The sequence below is a fragment of the Sinocyclocheilus grahami genome, unplaced genomic scaffold (assembly GCF_001515645.1).
Source record: "Sinocyclocheilus grahami isolate Dianchi unplaced genomic scaffold, SAMN03320097.WGS_v1.1 scaffold210.1, whole genome shotgun sequence".
NCBI lineage: Eukaryota > Metazoa > Chordata > Actinopteri > Cypriniformes > Cyprinidae > Sinocyclocheilus > Sinocyclocheilus grahami.
This window is the reverse complement of record NW_015505389.1, coordinates 371,999-389,123: the sequence shown is the minus strand read 5'-3', so window position 1 is coordinate 389,123 and position 17,125 is coordinate 371,999. Positions and strand designations below refer to the sequence as shown.

Here is a 17,125-nt window from a genome sequence, read left to right as displayed (position 1 = left end):
CCTCTGAGCTTTCAGCTTCACCATGGCCCCTCTTTGTTTACACCGGGGTTCTCCATCACTTTGGCTCCACCGTTGGCCTCGGTTCTCTTGTGTCTAAGTACTACAATGTAAATATGACTATTATTGGATGAGAACTGAACTAAATGATGGCATCACAGTTTTTTACAGGGCTGCTTTACAGCATAGCTGAACTGCTTTCATAATTGATTAACTTTACACATTACTGAACGGAACTGCATCAACACTGAACTGACCTCAGCTGAGCAATGACATTTTTTTAGAGCAGAATTGATGTCTGTTTGCATCACTGAGCGTGTCGCAACTCTGTTTCTCAACGGCTCAACAGCTTTCCAAACCCTGTCATCTGATTGGCTTGTTCCATCAGCGATGATTCTGTACCGCCGTCTGATTGGTCCACCGGTCCAGCGATGCGTCTCCCAGCCAATCATTGCTCACTCTTTTAGAGTCGACTGAGGCGGAGAGATTGACTTCCGTGTTGTAGCTTTAGTCTCGGTGTCTTCTCCTTCATCATGGGTGCGTGTATGGCCCTGTGCTCGCTGGCGAGCTGCGTAAGTCTAAAATATCATTCTGACTCAAATCAATGTTGTCAAATTTCATCTAGTAAAGACAGCAGCGCATTTCCCAGAAACTTGTATAACCGAGACGAGTTTTAGAGGTTGTTTCCTCGTTTTGCTCACGTAAATAAACTATAAAAACATAAACAAATGACTCAAGGACGGCGTTTCCTTGTGTTTTTAGACTCTGTTTGCTCTCAGTAAGGTCATACTTGCACACAATGTCTCCCTATAAAACACTCTTTCTGAATCCACTCGCTCTCCAGACCAAACATGTCCATTTTTACCAGCGCTGTTTAATATAAGTGTTTAACATACAGGTCCAGGCTGCTCATGCTCTTCCTGCAGTGCAGAGAAATGTGTGTCTTTGCTCTGTCGAGTGTTTCTTGACCAACTGTGTTCCTGCTTGACGCAGTGTGTATTGTATAAAGCGCTATAGAACTGAAGCTGACTTGACTTGCCATCGCTGCAGGCGTCCTGTCTGTGCGGCTCTGCGCCCTGTCTCTTATCCGGATGCTGTCCCTCTACATACAGCTCCACTGCGAGCCGCCTGGCCTTCTCCTTCTTCCTGCTGCTGGGGACTGTAGTGTCCATCATCATGATCCTGCCCGGCATGGAGACACAGCTCAAGAAGGTATAAGGAAAGATAGACCAGTGTCAGATTGAATGATTGGCTTTTATTAAAGGAGTCATATGATGTGATTTCAATTTGTCCTTTCTCTTTGGAGTGTTACAAGCTCTTGGTGCATAAAGAAGATCTGTAAAGTTGCAAAGACTAAAGTCTCAAATCCAAAGAGACGCCTACCTAAAACGGCTCGTTCTAACACGCCCCCACATATCTACATCACTATGTGGGAAGATTTGCATAACCGCCCAAATGTTCACGCAAAGAAAGAAGGCATAACTTTTATTCTCGCTGTAGTATTGTTGCTGCCGCAAAATAAATAGCCTATTAAGTCTAAATATGTAAGTATTTGGCGCTGTGATGAACATCATAGCAAATACACAAATCTGAATGGCTGTTTAAATCATTTAAACACGATTCAGAAACAGAAAGTAGTGCAGCTGCTTTGTTTACAGGGTTTCCGGGGGAACGGCTGCATTTAAATGAATTATTATTATTATTATTATTATTATTTCTGCCGTTTAGTGCCATCTGCTGTCAGAGAGTGAAAGTGTGCTTTCATCCAGTTGGTCATAGTTGCTTCTCGTCCGCGCTTGTTTACATCAGTGCGCACGCGTCTTTCTCGCAGCATACAGTAGTGTTGTGCATGTTGACCAGTTGATGGGAAAAGATGCATTCAAAATGCATTCAAAATTCTGAATAATTTGTAATATATAATTATTCACGGTATTTAGAAGTGCCCACGATAGCAGTATTGTGCATATTCATTACCGTGATATATCGCATTACCGACTACCGGCACAAGTCTAATGGAAATAAACAAAACAAACAAATAAATAAATGTCTATTTATTTTCTAAATATTGGCACCACTGGTCATAAATTTGGAGTAATTGAGATCTATTTTTGAAGGAAGTCTGTCGTGTTTACCAAGGCTGCAGTTTATTTGATCAGAATACTGCAAAAACAGTAATAATGTAAAATATCATTAGTTTAAAATAACTTTTCTATGTGAATGTGTATTTTAAAATGTAACTTATTCCTGTGATGCAAAGCTGAATTTTCAACAAGAACGCCGCAAATTGATCAAAAGTGACAGTGAAGACATTTATATATTTGTACTTCAAATAAATGGTGGCTATTCATCAAACTAATTCTGAAGAAAAAAACAGCGTCATAGTTTCCGCAAAACTATTAAGCAGCAAAAACAGTTTTCAGCGTCGATAATAATTAGAATGATTTCTGAAGATAACGTGACACTGAAATTCAGCTTTGATCACAGCAATAAATTACATTTTAATATATATTAAATACAAAAAATAAGTTATTTTTAATTGTAATAACATTTCATTATTAGTGTTTAACTGTATTTTTGATCAAATAAATATGTCTTTAGTGAGCGTAAGAGACTTTATTTTAAAAACATTTAATTATTCAAAAAGTTTGATAGGTAGTGTATATAATTATTTCTGCACTATTTCTATTTCTAGTTTATTGCTAATTAAATGTAAGTGAATTTCTGACATTCTGAATCTCACTGTGCGTAAAATGTACTTTAGGCTTATAAATACTAGGCTTCTGAAATTAGCATTAGTAGAATTATTCTAATAATTTGTAGTAATGATTAGATTAGTTCCCTCTTTGCAGTTTTCTAAGCTTAATATAAATCCATGTTTCAGTTGTGTTTGATGTTGAGATGGATATATTGTAGGTTGTGGGAAAATGACCTTAGACTACTAACAACATTACACTTCCAAAATATTTTTTGCATGTTTATATTTGCATACTTGTATCAAAAGCAAGTTAACAAGTGTGTGTGTGTGTATATATATATATATATATATATATATATATATATATATATATATATATATATATGTGTATATATATACAGTATATAGATAGATAGATAGATAGATAGATAGATAGATAGATAGATAGATAGATAGATAGATAGATAGATAGATATAGATAGATATATATATATAGATATAGATATGTATATATATGTGTTCTCTAAATCCATTAATCTGCTCTTTGACTGGTTTGTTTTGGTTTGCAGCAAGCTTAAACTTATTTAGTGGTTTATACATTCATAATCTCTCATATTCATATTCATAATCTCAAATGTGAATTTTTCAAATGTTTTAATGTTTGTGTTTGAACATAAACAGCCACAGTATGTTATCAAGACTGTAAAGGGAGATTGAAATATTATATTTGTAAAACTGCAGTTTTATTCATTTTCTTGAATTTATCAACAGATCCCTGGCTTTTGTGAAGGAGGCTCTTCTATACCTGTATTTGAAGGGAAGGTGAACTGTGAGATCATTGTTGGCTATAAGTCGGTCTACAGGATGTGCTTTGCCATGGCCTGTTTCTTCCTCCTCTTCTCCATCATCATGATCCGTGTGAGAAGCAGCAAGGATCCACGAGCCACAATTCAAAACGGGTATAGTTTTACTATTCACTCTTCCAGCTGTAATGATGGACAGGGTGTTCTCAGTGCTGCCCTCTGCTGGTGAAAGCTTTTTTTTTTTTTTTTAAATATGGAAAATTCCTTTTTGCACAATAGTTTTATTTTGTCCGGGAAGTCTTATGTAATGACCCCTGCTGATGTGACCGTGTATGTTGCTTTTCAGTTTCTGGTTCTTCAAGTTCTTGATTCTGGTCGCTCTTACAGTGGGAGCTTTCTTCATTCCAGATGGGGCTTTCAACACAGGTACATCAGCTGATCAATAAGGACTAATAATAGCTTAAAGGGATAGTTCACCCAAAAATGAAAATGGGATGTTTATCTGCTTACCCCCAGGGCATCCAAGATGTAGGTGACTTTGTTTCTTCAGTAGAACACAAACTGAGATGTTTTAACTCAAACCGTTGCAGTCTGTCAGTCTTATAATGTAAGTGGATAGGAATCACGGCTTTGAGAGTCAAAAAAACATAAACAAATCCAAATTAAACCATTCGGCTCGTCATGATACATTGATGTGTAAAGACACGAAACGATTGGTCTGTGCAAGAAACTGAACAGTATTTATACAGTTTTTTTTTTTTACCTCAGATGCACCGCAATATCTGAACTGTTCTGAGCGCATCCTCGACAGCCGGCACTGACGCGTCGTCGTCTTCTTGTTTTACAGCAGATTGCAGACTTACAAGTGCATTACCACCACCTATCTCTCAAATGGACCATTGACACTCCTAATTGAGATTGTAGATAGAGCGTCACTGGTCCATTTGAGAGATAGGTGGCAGTAATGCACTTATAAGTCTGCGATCCACCGTAAAGCAAGAAGAAGACGCCTCACACAGGCTGTTGAACGCGCTCAAGATGCGCTCAGGACAGTTCAGACATTGCAGTAAATCAGAGGTAAAATACTGTTCAGTTTCTTGCACAGAACAATCGTTTCGTGTCTTTACACATCAATGTATCGTCACGAGCCGCAGGGTTTAATTTGGTTTTGTTTGTGTATGTTTTATTGACTCTCAAAGCCGTGGAGCCCATTCACTTCCATTATAAGACTGACAGACTCCAACGGTTGAGTTAAAAATCTCAGTTTGTGTTCTACTGAAGAAACAAAGTCACCTACATCTTGGATGTCCTGGGGGTAAGCAGATAAACATCACATTTTAATTTTTGGGTGAACTATCCCTTTAATAATTACATATTATTTGTTGTTGTAATTATTTTCCCAAATATTTTTCCACTCTTTAGAAGTTATGGTAAATGACCACTGAGTGTGTGGTTATATTAAATATGAATCACTCTTTATTGACATTTACAACTATGTACACTCTTTAAAAAAAAATGAAAAAGGTACAAAAGCTGTCACTGGGGCAGTACTGTCTCAAAAGGCACCCCTTGTATCTAAAGAGTCCATATTGGTACCTTAATGGTACAATTTAGTTCCTAAAGTGTACATATTAGTACTTAAAAGGTACAACCTTTTGAAAAGGTACCACCACAGTGACAGCTTTTGTACCTTTTTGCTCTGTAGTTCCCAGGAGGAATAGCAGTTTCTCGTGTAAAACCAGATGGAAATGCAAGCAATCGACATTATCTGTAGGCCCTGTTTACTCCTTTTACCCATGTGACCACATCACAATTGTGGAGTAAACACTAATGCATCCTGATGAACGACCACCTGCTTATCTGACGTGGCACTTTTATGGGGGTAGAATTGTTGCTTAATTCCAAATAAATAGATTATGATCCACAAATAAATAGAATGATATCCACAAATAAATCTTAAAGTTTCACAAACATGAATTAAATTCGCAAATAAATAAAATGAGATTTGCAAATAAAAAACATATTCACAAATATATATTTATGTCACAACCACAACTTTGCCTGGCATTTATTTGTAAATCGCGTCCTGTGCATTTGTAGATAGCTGCACGCATTTGTAAATCGCGTCCTGTGCATTTGTAGATAGCTGCACGCATTTGAAAATTGCGTCCTGTGCACTTGTAGATAGCTGCACGCATTTGTAAATCGCGTCCTGTGCATTTGTAGATAGCTGCACGCATTTGTAAATCGCGTCCTGTGCATTTGTAGATAGGGCACGCATTTGTAAATCGCGTCCTGTGCATTTGTAGATACACAAATACGTGGACTCCACCCACCGTCTACTCAAGCCAATCAGATAACAGGCTTTTGAGATTCCTGTAAATGTGAAAAGGGTCCACGAGGGACGTTTTGTTGCTCACTTGGTTTCTTTTTTTGATTCAAAATCATCATAACGGTATATAACATATCAGCTGATTGGCTACAATTCTGTTCCTTTGCACAGTTTTTTCCACTTGAATATTGACGGATGTGTGTGTTTTCTCCACAGCCCTGCTCTCATTCACACTGGTGCACTATATCTGTGCCTTTGCTGCTGTGGTTTTGTTCTATATATTCTACACACAGCCGGATGACTGCGCCGAGCACAAAGCCTTCATCAGCCTCAACCTCATCTTCTGCATCATTGTGTCTGTGGTGGCCGTTCTTCCAAAAGTGCAGGTCATTCCCACACGCATTTGCGTCGCTTGTTTTCTTGCTTTTCTCACTGAATGGATTTAAACAAGATAAAACAGACAAGTCTATCCGAATGTGAACATTTCATGTCATCCTGCACACATCAAATAAGCTGACAGAAGGATTCACATTGTTGGTAAATGTGTTGCAGGAGGCTCAGCCGAGCTCTGGTCTGCTCCAGGCGTCTCTCATCTCTCTCTACACCATGTATCTCACATGGTCTGCGATGAGCAACAACCCCAGTGAGTCTCACATGTCCATATATGCATGCAGCTATCTACAAATGCACAGGACGCGATTTACAAATGCGTGCAGCTATCTACAAATGCACAGGACGCGATTTACAAATGCGTGCAGCTATCTACAAATGCACAGGACGCGATTTACAAATGCGTGCAGCTATCTACAAATGCACAGGACGCGATTCACAAATAAATGCCAGGCAAAGTTGTGGTTGTGACATAAATATATATTTGTGAATATGTTTTTTATTTGCAAATCTCATTTTATTTATTTGCGAATTTAATTCATGTTTGTGAAACTTTAAGATTTATTTGTGGATCTCATTCTATTTATTTGTGGATCATAATCTATTTATTTGGAATTAAGCAACAATTCTACCCCCATACACTTTTCTGGTTGCATGGATGTTTAAAAATGTTGATAATCCCATACATACACCAGGATTCCCTCTGTCACTGAAAACCAAATTTCAGGGAGTATTAAAATGGCAATTTCCATACCTGAAACGTCTGAGTCTGGTAATTTATCTTAATCCTAAATCAAAATTTTGTAGTCAATTTAATATTTTTCTAGTTATGCTCCGCTTTACAATGTTTCCTTGACTAGAAATGGCTCTTTGTGAGTGCAGACTTTATGAAATGAGAAATCCCTTCCAGATGTCAGGAGCAGCTGGAGAAGTCTCTTTTGAAGTCTCATTGGTCAGGAATGGATGTCTAACTTAGCCTACATGTTGTCCGTTGCAGTGTGGTACTACTTCGGTGTGGTTGGGTCCTTCATCTTCATTCTGATCCAGCTCATTCTGCTGGTGGATTTCGCTCACACCTGGAACCAGAAGTGGGTGGAGAATGCAGAGAACGGGAACAGCAAATGCTGGTATGCAGGTATGTTCAGCAGCATTGTTTCTGTGTTACCAAGCTTTTGAACTGATAAAGATAAGAGCTGAAAGCAGGTGTCATGTTAAAGTTTGCCATTTTAATATAACGTTCTCTTCTAACCAGCTTGCAACTTTGACAAGCAGCCGTACCTCTTCAGCTTTCTGATTTGATTTTAATAGATGAGAATTTAGTTCATATGTTGACCCTCATCTCTGAAAGAGACATCAGAAAAACACTGTCAGGTAAAAGTGTGCTTATATGGACAATATAAAGTTGACAGCTATTAAGAATTTGACGTTAAGAAGATTAACACACAGCGCAGGCACAAAAATGTAGGTGTGATAAGTTCTTGTTTAAACTTTTATAACTAGAACAACGATGATGGCAGTTTTGTGAGTTAAATGAAGTGACATTTAAATAGGTGTGATGTTTGGTATCTGGCCAATAGGGTGGGACGGGGTGTTTTTCACCTTTATTCAGATAGTACAGTATAGAGTGGACATGGAAGCAATGTGGGACTGACTTGCCTAATTTATTTTGTATTAAAACCTCACCCTTCAAAGGTATGTCAACAAACTTGAATGTGCACAATGTTTGACTAGCAAAGAGAGAAAGTGTCTAGGAGGCCATCACAGAAACAAGTGACATTTATCTCACAACACCTATTTCAGTGATTATTATTTATTATTATTAATAAACTTTATTTGAAAAGGGACCATGTACAATTTTAACAAATGTTTCGGATGAAAACTAGCCATTGGCTAAATTCGGTACATTGCATGAAATGGAAACATTTATGTTAAAATTGTACAATTAATTTCTGATTGTTTGCAGAAATTAATTTTTATGTACATTTACATTCAAAAGTTTGGGGTCTATAAGATTTTTGAAAGAAGTCTCTTGTGCTCAACAAAGCTGCATTTAATTGACCAAAATACAGTTAAAAACAGTAATATTGTTAAATATTATTACAAAATAAAGGGGTCATATGATGCGATATAAATTTTTCCTTTCTCTTTGGAGTGTTACAAGCTCTTGGTGCATAAAGAAGATCTGTAAAGTTGCAAAGACTAAAGTCTCAAATCCAAAGAGATATTATTTATAATTTATATTTTTTTATTTCTGTGATCAAAGCAGAATTTTCAGCTTCATTACCTGTCTTCAGTGTCACGTGATCCTTCAGAAATCAATGCTGAAAGCGTCTCGGTTCCCTGAGAGCGTTCACTTTACATTGTGAAGCATTTGCAGTGGGAACTCCTCCCCTTCTCTGAAATCCTGAAACCTTATAGGATAACACCAGTACAATAAACTGGCCAATTGTCGCTAATTATGCAAATCGCATGCAAAAAATAACAAGACTGCAGGCAGTATATGATGTAGTGAGAGCGACAATTGCCTCAGAATCTAAGCTTGCACTACTGATCGAGCAGCGATCACGGCGACCTTCACAATGTCTCGTTCCCACTCTCAGGGAACTGAGGTTGCGACAGTAACTGGAGACGTTCCCTTTCGAGCGTTTTACTATACATTGCTAAGCATTCACAGTGGGAATGGTATACAATCCTGCCATGAGAGCTGTGAAGATCAGCCCGAACCAAGGGCTAAGACCACACCAAGCATGGGGTAGAACAACACACAATTCCCAAACAATAGTGATGTGGCTAGGGAAGCCCGCAGCTGATAGGTGGAGCTAGACCAATGAACGTTTACTTAACTCCGGTATACCAAATTAGTATATCTGGCCAAAATAAACAAGCGGCTGCACTGGACACAGGGCAGACACAACAACGGTAGCAAGGTAGCGCCGTGCAACGTACCAAAAGCACATATAAAAATGTACACAGACCTGCACAGTGTCAACAGCTGTAACAAACTGTGCCCCAAATTGCAGATAGCGATAAACTAGAAGAATAAGTGAGGTAAGTGACTCACCGAAAGCACTTGAGACACCAAGGACGGCACATCCAACTTGTAAAACCTGGCGAAGGTATTCTGTGAGGACCAGCCGGCTGCCAAACATGTATCCCGAATAGATGTGCCTTTAGACCAGGCTCATGAAGAGGCAATAGCCCTCGTCGTATGGGCTCTGATGTTGAGAGGGCATCCCTGTCCCTTGGCAAACAGCGCTCTGAGCCTTGGCAGACAATGCGGGTAAAGAAATGACCTGCGCTTTAAAGGGGGTAGATAGAGATTTAGGCACATAGCCCGGTCTCGGCAGGAGAATAACACTGCCGGCCCAAAGTGAATAAAGTCATCATCCACCGAGAGCGGCGTGCAAATCTCCCATGCGTTTAGCCGAGGCAAGAAGCAGAGCAGTTTTGAGGGAGAGCTCCCTCATAGCAATGGATGCCAAGGGCTCAAACGGGGGTAGAGAGAGAGCTTTCAGAACCAGCGCTAGGTCCCACAGCGGCACTGATGGTGGAAATGGGGGATGTAATCTCCTCACCCCCTGAGATATCTGAACTCCAGCATGTGCCTCCCGATCGATTGCCCGTCAACCGGGGAACAAAACGAAGCAATAGCGGCCACATAAACCTTTAGCATTGACTGTAGACTCCTGTTATCTAGCCTGTGCTGCAGAAAACGTAGAACATCCGACACGTGACAGACAGGGCGCTTAGCCCCTCTAGGACCCCTGAAGTAGCCACACATGAAGGCTCACAGCTCTGGGCTGGGGTGCTATATCGAGCCATTCGCTTGAGACAGCATGTCCCGCCTGAGGGGGATTCGCCAAGGGCATCTCCCTGAGGTCGGAAACCAAGGTTGATTTGGCCAGTTCAGGGCAATGAGGATCACCAACGCTCTCTCTTCCATGATTTTGCATAATACCAGAGGCAAAATCTTCACCGGAGGGAACGCATCAAGTCTGACTCTTGGCCAGTGCGATGTCAGAGCATCTCCCATCAGCGGGGAGTGAGAAAGCTAAAAGAACAACAGGCAGTGTGTGTTCTCGCTCGTCGCGAACAGATCCACCTCCACCCTCCCGAAGTGGTCCCAAATCTTCCAATCCGAACTGGGATGCAGCTAGGGCTGTGTATCAAGTTCGATACTTTTTAGGCACCGACCGAATTACCTCGATACCATCGAGTATCGAAAAATGTCTTGTCGTTCGGTACCAAATTTCGATACCTAAGGGGTTAATATAGTCAATGTCAGTGAGCCAGTAAGCGTGCAGCATGCTTTATGCGTCTAAATCAGTGATTGGCTCTAGCGAGGCATTAGGGGAAACGCATGTTGCATGACCATTCATTCACACTGTAGCATCATGCTACATAGGGCAATTTATAGAATGTATACAATGCTTTTACTCAAAACTCACTTTAAACCACCATTGAGTGTTTGCAATAACTTCCGATTGTGATCTAATGAGGGTTTTGGTCATATAATGTTGCAGAAATATGTTATTTGTAGCCTTTTATATCAAGCTAATCGCTACACCTGCTTAGCATTTCCCATGTATTCAACACCCTGTATTGTTATAAAAATAGGCAGAATCTCATGAAAACATATACAAATCAAGAACAGCAGTTACACTTTATTTGAAGGTCTCCTTGTTACAGTGAAATTATACATGTAAGTAGCGAGTAATATTAATTAACTACATGTACTTACTATATGGTTAGGATTAGGGTTACTTGCATGTAATTATGCATAATTAATTGTTATTATAAGAGTAAGTACAAGTAACATGTGTAACACGGACACCTTCAAATAGTGTTGCCAGAACAGCATTTATTTGAAACATCTTTTGTAACATTTTAAATGTCCTTACAGTCATTTTGATAAATTTAATGCATCCTCTATGATTTAAAAAAAAAAAAAACAGACCCCGAACCCTTTTTAACATAGGTTATATCATTGTCTGATAGTCTCTTAATAATCTGTAAGCAATGAATAGTTGTCTCAAACTACATTTTGCTACCAAAACTTAGAAATCACACGCTTGATAACGTAACACCAAAACAAAGGATTTCTCGGAAAGACATGGGAAAAATTCCAGATGCAGGTTGTTTGTTTACATAATTGAATTCTGGGAAAAAATACATACACAAAAACACATGGAGCTGCTTGAATGGAAAAAATGACAAACCTCAGCAACCTCCAGGCCAAATGTAATGCAATTAAACTTTAAAGGAGCATTTTTGCCGTGGAGCGCAGTATGGAAATTCTGTGTAACAATCCCATTAATTGGCCCTGCTTAACTCCCAGCCAATGCTTAATAGGTAGCGTGTGTAAAATTAATAACACAGTCACTGTCTATTATAGAGTGTCCCACTGTATGCTATTTTATGCTTATAATAACCTGTTTCTCGTATGATGCATGGCTCTTTCTCTGTGCACAGATCGTAAGTGTAACCCGAGTCTGTTGAGGCTGGTCAGAGGCGGGCCGACGGCAGTCACTCCCACCAGTGCCCCCGGCATCCAGACGCAGTGGTGGGATGCCCAGAGCATTGTGGGGCTGGTCATCTTCCTCCTGTGCACACTGTATGCCAGGTGAGCTGGTTACCATTATCCAGCAACAGGCAAAGAAATGTGTAATAACAAGCTGTGCTGAGCAGTATAACTTAAAATATTTCAGCTTTTTTTCTTTTACTTGTATTCAAAAAATGTTTACTTGTATTCAAAAAATGTTTATTGATGTATTTGTTTTGAAATGGCTTAAATTAGAATTAGAAATAAACTAACTCCAAATAATCAAGGCATGAAAATGTAATGTCTTCATACTCTTTATTAGTCTGTTGACATGGATTGTAGGGAACATGCATTTGTTTCCTTCGTGATATGTGTTTATTTTACATTACTGCTAAAAGTTTGGGGTCTGTAGGATTTTTTGACGCTTTTAAAAGTCATCAAAGTCATAAATAAATACATTTATTTAATCAAAAATACAGTAATATGTGACCCTGGACCACAAAACCAGTCATAAGGGTCAATTTTTCGAAATTGAGATTTATACATAAAAATAAGCTTTCCATTGTTGTATGGTTTGTTAGGATAGGACAATATTTGGCCGAGATACAACTATTTGAAAATCTGGAATCTGAGGGTGCAAAAAAAACCTAAATATTGAGAAAATCATCTTTAAAGTTGTCCAAATGAAGTTCTTAGCAATGCATATTACTAATCAAAGATTAAGTTTTGATATATTTACAGTAGGAAATTTACAAAATATCTTCAAGGAACATGATCTTTACGTAATATCTTAATGGTTTTTTTGGCATAAAAGAAAAATCTATCATTTTGACCCATACAATGGCTATTGGTTGGCTATTGCTACAAATATCCCCCAGCAACTTAACACTGCTTTTGTGATCCAGGGTCACAAATTGTAAATATAATTACAATTTAAAATAACTGTTTTCTGTTTTAATATAATGTAAAATGTAGTTTATTTCTGAATTTTTGGGATCATTACTCCAGTCTTCAGTGTCACATGATCCTTCAAAAATCATTATAATATGCTGATTTGCTGCTCAAGAAACATTTATTAATATTAATGTTGAAAACAATTGTGCTACTTCAAATTTTTGTGGAAATCTTTTCGTTTTTTTTGTTGCTATATGTCTATCTAAGTCACCTTTTACATGTTTGCGTCTAGCATTCGCTCCTCAAACAACAGTCAGGTGAATAAGCTGATGCAGACAGAGGAAGTTCAGGGGCTGGCGGCCGGCGATGCCAGCGAGGGCGTCTCTGAGGACGGCGTGAGGCGCGCTCTGGATAACGAGGAGGACAGCGTCACATACAGCTACTCCTTCTTCCATTTCTCCCTCTTCCTGGCCTCCCTCTACATCATGATGACCCTGACCAACTGGTACCAGTGAGTGTCTCACAGAGTATCCTGATACAACGGCCACTTTTCCAGCAGCTGTTCCACTAGGGCTGTCAAAATGGCTGAAAAACTAAATTCAAATTTTTTACTTAACCCCTTAACTGTCACCCCCAATTTTTTTAAATAGGCAATAAAGTGCACTATCCAAACTTAAATTGTTGTCATTTATGAACGCTTTGGAATACAGACCTAAAGGTGGTCTCTTTTAAAGAAGACATTTTTTGTAAAAAATTCAAGTATCAAAAAGTTATAGACGTTTAAATTTACTGTAAAGAAAATGCGCTATACTAATTTTATTTTATTTTATATATAGTAAATATTTTACATAACAGGTTTTACTCTAAAATTGGTATAAAATTAAAGCCTTGTGTCTAAATAAGTTATGTTCTAAATTTGAAGTTGATATGAAAAAAATTGAGGTTCCAGTGAGATTTTATTTAAGGCGTTATACCACAAACAGCCACCGGGTGCCATCAAATCTCCATTGAATTTTTTTAATGCATTTTTCTGTCACAAATGTCTAGATTTCTCCTAGACCTTTCCAATGATATGTATTTTGTCAAGATTATACAAAGTTTTGATTGTAAAATACCGCAATACATTTTGTAATATGACACTTGACACCGCCCACTAAGGGGGAGGAGACCGCCAAAAGAATTTAAAGTACCATTTCCATGGTAACGCAATGGCCGATTTCAAAATGCTTTTCACAGGATGACTCTTGGGCTTCTAAGCTTTCAAATGATATATATATATATATATAATTTATGATGATTACTAAAAGATTTGATAGAGAAAAAGGACAACAAAAAAAGAGTGGGACGGTGACAGTTAAGGGGTTAAATATTATTCGAATTATATTCGAAATTAAAAGACATAATTTCAGTTAGGGTGAAAAAAGCTTTTGGCTTCTCTCCTGAGGCCACAAGAGGGCGTATCGAGCAAAATATTATGCACGTTTCTTCAAAGCGTAATAAAATAACACGACTATCTTTGAAAAAAGTGCATAATGTTTAATATAATGTTTATAAACCTTATATAATTAATAAAGTTGCTTAAACAATTAGAAACAAAACGGCATCATGCATGTATGTATAGTTTAATACAAAGAACCGAAAACCAATCACAAAGAGTACTTTCTTCATTTAAAAACTTGAGATGCCGTGGGATGGGGGAAAACCGCAATAAAGTCTCCAGACATGTTTTTTAAAAGTTGAACTTGCATTCATTTTCCATGGCTTTCTAAACATGCGGCTCTCTTGTGCGAGATGCGAGTGCAACGCTGATAGATGTCCCTCTAGAAAATGTGATAAATATGCATTCTGTGTGAACGGCTTGGTTTCAGTTTTGACGTAAACAACATCATCCCCGCACTGATTGTTCCCTTTTTCTGCAATATTTTGAATGAACAACGTAGCAGCGCCGCATCTAGTGGCTTCAACTGGATAGACTAAGAAAAACATCACAATGCAATGACACTTGCATCGTCGTCGCATTTTGTGCGCCACTGATAGGGCTGCCTGACGTTTTATATGCAACGTTTTTGCATTCAAATGTGGATTTTTATTATAAATTCGACAAATATTCGAAATTTGATTTTTGTTTTTTGTTTTTTTGACAGCCCTACTCTATACACTGCTGGGGAGTTTTTGAGAGTTCTGTATACATGTTCATTTGGAACAATTGAGGATTGAATGATAAATATTTCTTCTCTTTTGTTCTCTCTTTCTCTTCCGTCTCAGACCCGAAACAGACTACGCAGCCATGAAAACCAGCATGCCGTCTGTGTGGGTGAAGATCTGCTCGAGTTGGCTGGGACTGGTGCTGTACCTCTGGACTCTGGTGGCTCCGCTAATCCTGTCTGACCGAGACTTCGACTAAACACGCAGAAGATTCAAAAAGTGGCCTTATACTGAAGCAATACTCCTTATGCCAAACCATATGCAGAGTTCACTTATTTACTACATTACAGAAGTTATTGTTAATCTTTAAGATGCGCTGAGCTCTTGAGCTATGCACACTTGTTAACCTTCATGACGCTTTTCATACACTTTTGTTGTTACAAAATCATAAACTGTTAACAAATATCCTCAAATCTACCCTTAGAAAGCCTGTTTTAGGTGATTATTCATATAGGTAAAGTCGCATAAATGGGACGCTCATTATTTTGATGTATACTTCAATTCACATATGTACACTGTTTTAACATCCTTTTATGGATATTTCATAGTCTTTTATATTTGTCTTGGGTCCAGTTTTGTTACAAATTGCACTACATTTGATCGAATCAAAGTTGAGTGTTCAGTGGATTGCCAGATTGCCTCATACATCAAGATGCTTATTTTGAGAAAGATGCGTTTATGTAGAGCTGTATCCGTTTAGTTTTGAAGCATTATTTTATGAGCTTTAAGATGACACTCCTCCTGACCAAAAGTTTTTAGCTCTGTTCTTTTGTATTTGTACTTTTATTCATTCTTGTAAAACTGATTATTAAAAATTGTACACAAGAGGTTATGTGTCTTTAATCTATACAGCAAGGTGTTTCCTCTATAGGTGGAAGTGTTGTTCTTTTCTTCAAGAGCGTGTTAATGGATCTTAAGGCAAGAGTCACTTGCTATTGCTCATACACTATGGGTACAGAACTAACCCAAGAGACTGGAGAAAGGTAACTCAGATATCTACACTGTTTATGCTACAGATATGCATGATACTTCAAATCATGAAGAGAGATGTGCAAGTAATTTTCTAACAGACTTGCAATTTTCATCTAGCAAATGATAAAAAAAACAGACTTGATCTAAAGGAGGGCTCCAGATATCATGTAGACTTGAAGGTGGGCTCTTGTATGAAATTGTGTATTTTTAGTATATTGCCATAGGCTACATATATCATTTTGACATTCTCTCTGCTTTTCTACTTAAATATCATACTTGCATAAATGTTCTGTGAATTTAGATGTTAATTTTGAATTTTGCTACCATAAAACAATGAAAAAAACACATTATTTTATGGTGCCCTTGATATAGTGTAATTATATTATTGAGTAATATTAATAACTTGTACTTACTATAGGGTTAGGATTAGGTTTTGCGTTGCATATTTTTCCATAATTTTACTGTTATTACTTTAGTAAGTATATGTACAGGTAAAAAGCACATTGTAAAATAAAGTGTTACTTCAAAGGTGTTTTCAAATAATTTTACCCAACCCTGCTTGTTAGAACCAAGTTGAGTTGTCATATCTATATTTGATTTTTCTCCACAAAATAACAAGTGCACAAGTAAATTCTGCAATATAATCACCACAATTATCAGAACAATTACAATACAACAGTAAAACAATAAAATAATTATAAAATATATAAATAAATAAAAAATAAAGAGGGTCTTTATGTATGTATGTTTTTATTTATTTTTTACTAGATTACAGTAGCTAATTACAACTACCCAACACTACACAATTGCTAGAAAGCTATGGATTTAGATTTGTCTATTTATATTGTAATTATTATTATTATTCCGAGGTCACTGCAGTCACCCGTATCCAGTACGTATTCAAACCAGACGGTGGATCAGCACCTAGAAAGGACCTCCACAGCCCTGAAAGACAGCGGAGACCAGGACAACTAGATGAGCCCCAGATACAGATCCCCTGTAAAGACCTTGTCTCAGACGACCACCGGGACAAGACCACAGGAACCAGATGAGTCCTCTGCACAATCTGACTTTGCTGCAGCCTGGAATTGAACTGCTGGTTCGTCTGGTCAGAGGAGAACTGGCCCCCTGACTGAGCCTGGTTTCTCCCAAGGTTTTTTCTCCATTCTGTCACCGATGGAGTTTTGGTTCCTTGCCGCTGTCGCCTCTGGCTTGCTTAGTTGGGGACACTTCATTTCCAGTGATATCGTTGACTTGATTGCAAAGATACTAGTTAAACTGAACTGAGCTGGATG

The 17,125-nt window shown here is 38.1% G+C and overlaps 1 protein-coding gene across 1 annotated transcript; it reads left to right on the top strand.

Moving 5' to 3' along the window:
* The first annotated feature begins 472 nt into the window (after positions 1-472).
* On the top strand, positions 473-15,664 carry serinc2 (serine incorporator 2). The gene is made up of 9 exons (XM_016286493.1): positions 473-569; positions 1,048-1,209; positions 3,464-3,651; positions 3,842-3,921; positions 6,044-6,213; positions 6,380-6,470; positions 11,690-11,840; positions 12,946-13,164; positions 14,919-15,664. Exons 1-9 carry the CDS (start codon positions 531-533, stop codon positions 15,055-15,057), a joined length of 1,239 nt encoding a protein of 412 aa, XP_016141979.1. The 5' UTR covers positions 473-530; the 3' UTR covers positions 15,058-15,664.
* Positions 15,665-17,125: the final 1,461 nt, after the last annotated feature.

Excerpts from the sequence above, each read along its gene's own strand:
- serinc2 (XM_016286493.1), top strand. The coding sequence starts at position 531 with ATGGGTGCGTGTATGGCCCTGTGCTCGCTGGCGAGCTGC. Across the intron at positions 570-1,047 it reads TGTGCTCGCTGGCGAGCTGC|GCGTCCTGTCTGTGCGGCTC; the intron begins GTAAGTCTAAAA and ends CCATCGCTGCAG. Across the intron at positions 6,471-11,689 it reads TGCGATGAGCAACAACCCCA|ATCGTAAGTGTAACCCGAGT; the intron begins GTGAGTCTCACA and ends CTCTGTGCACAG.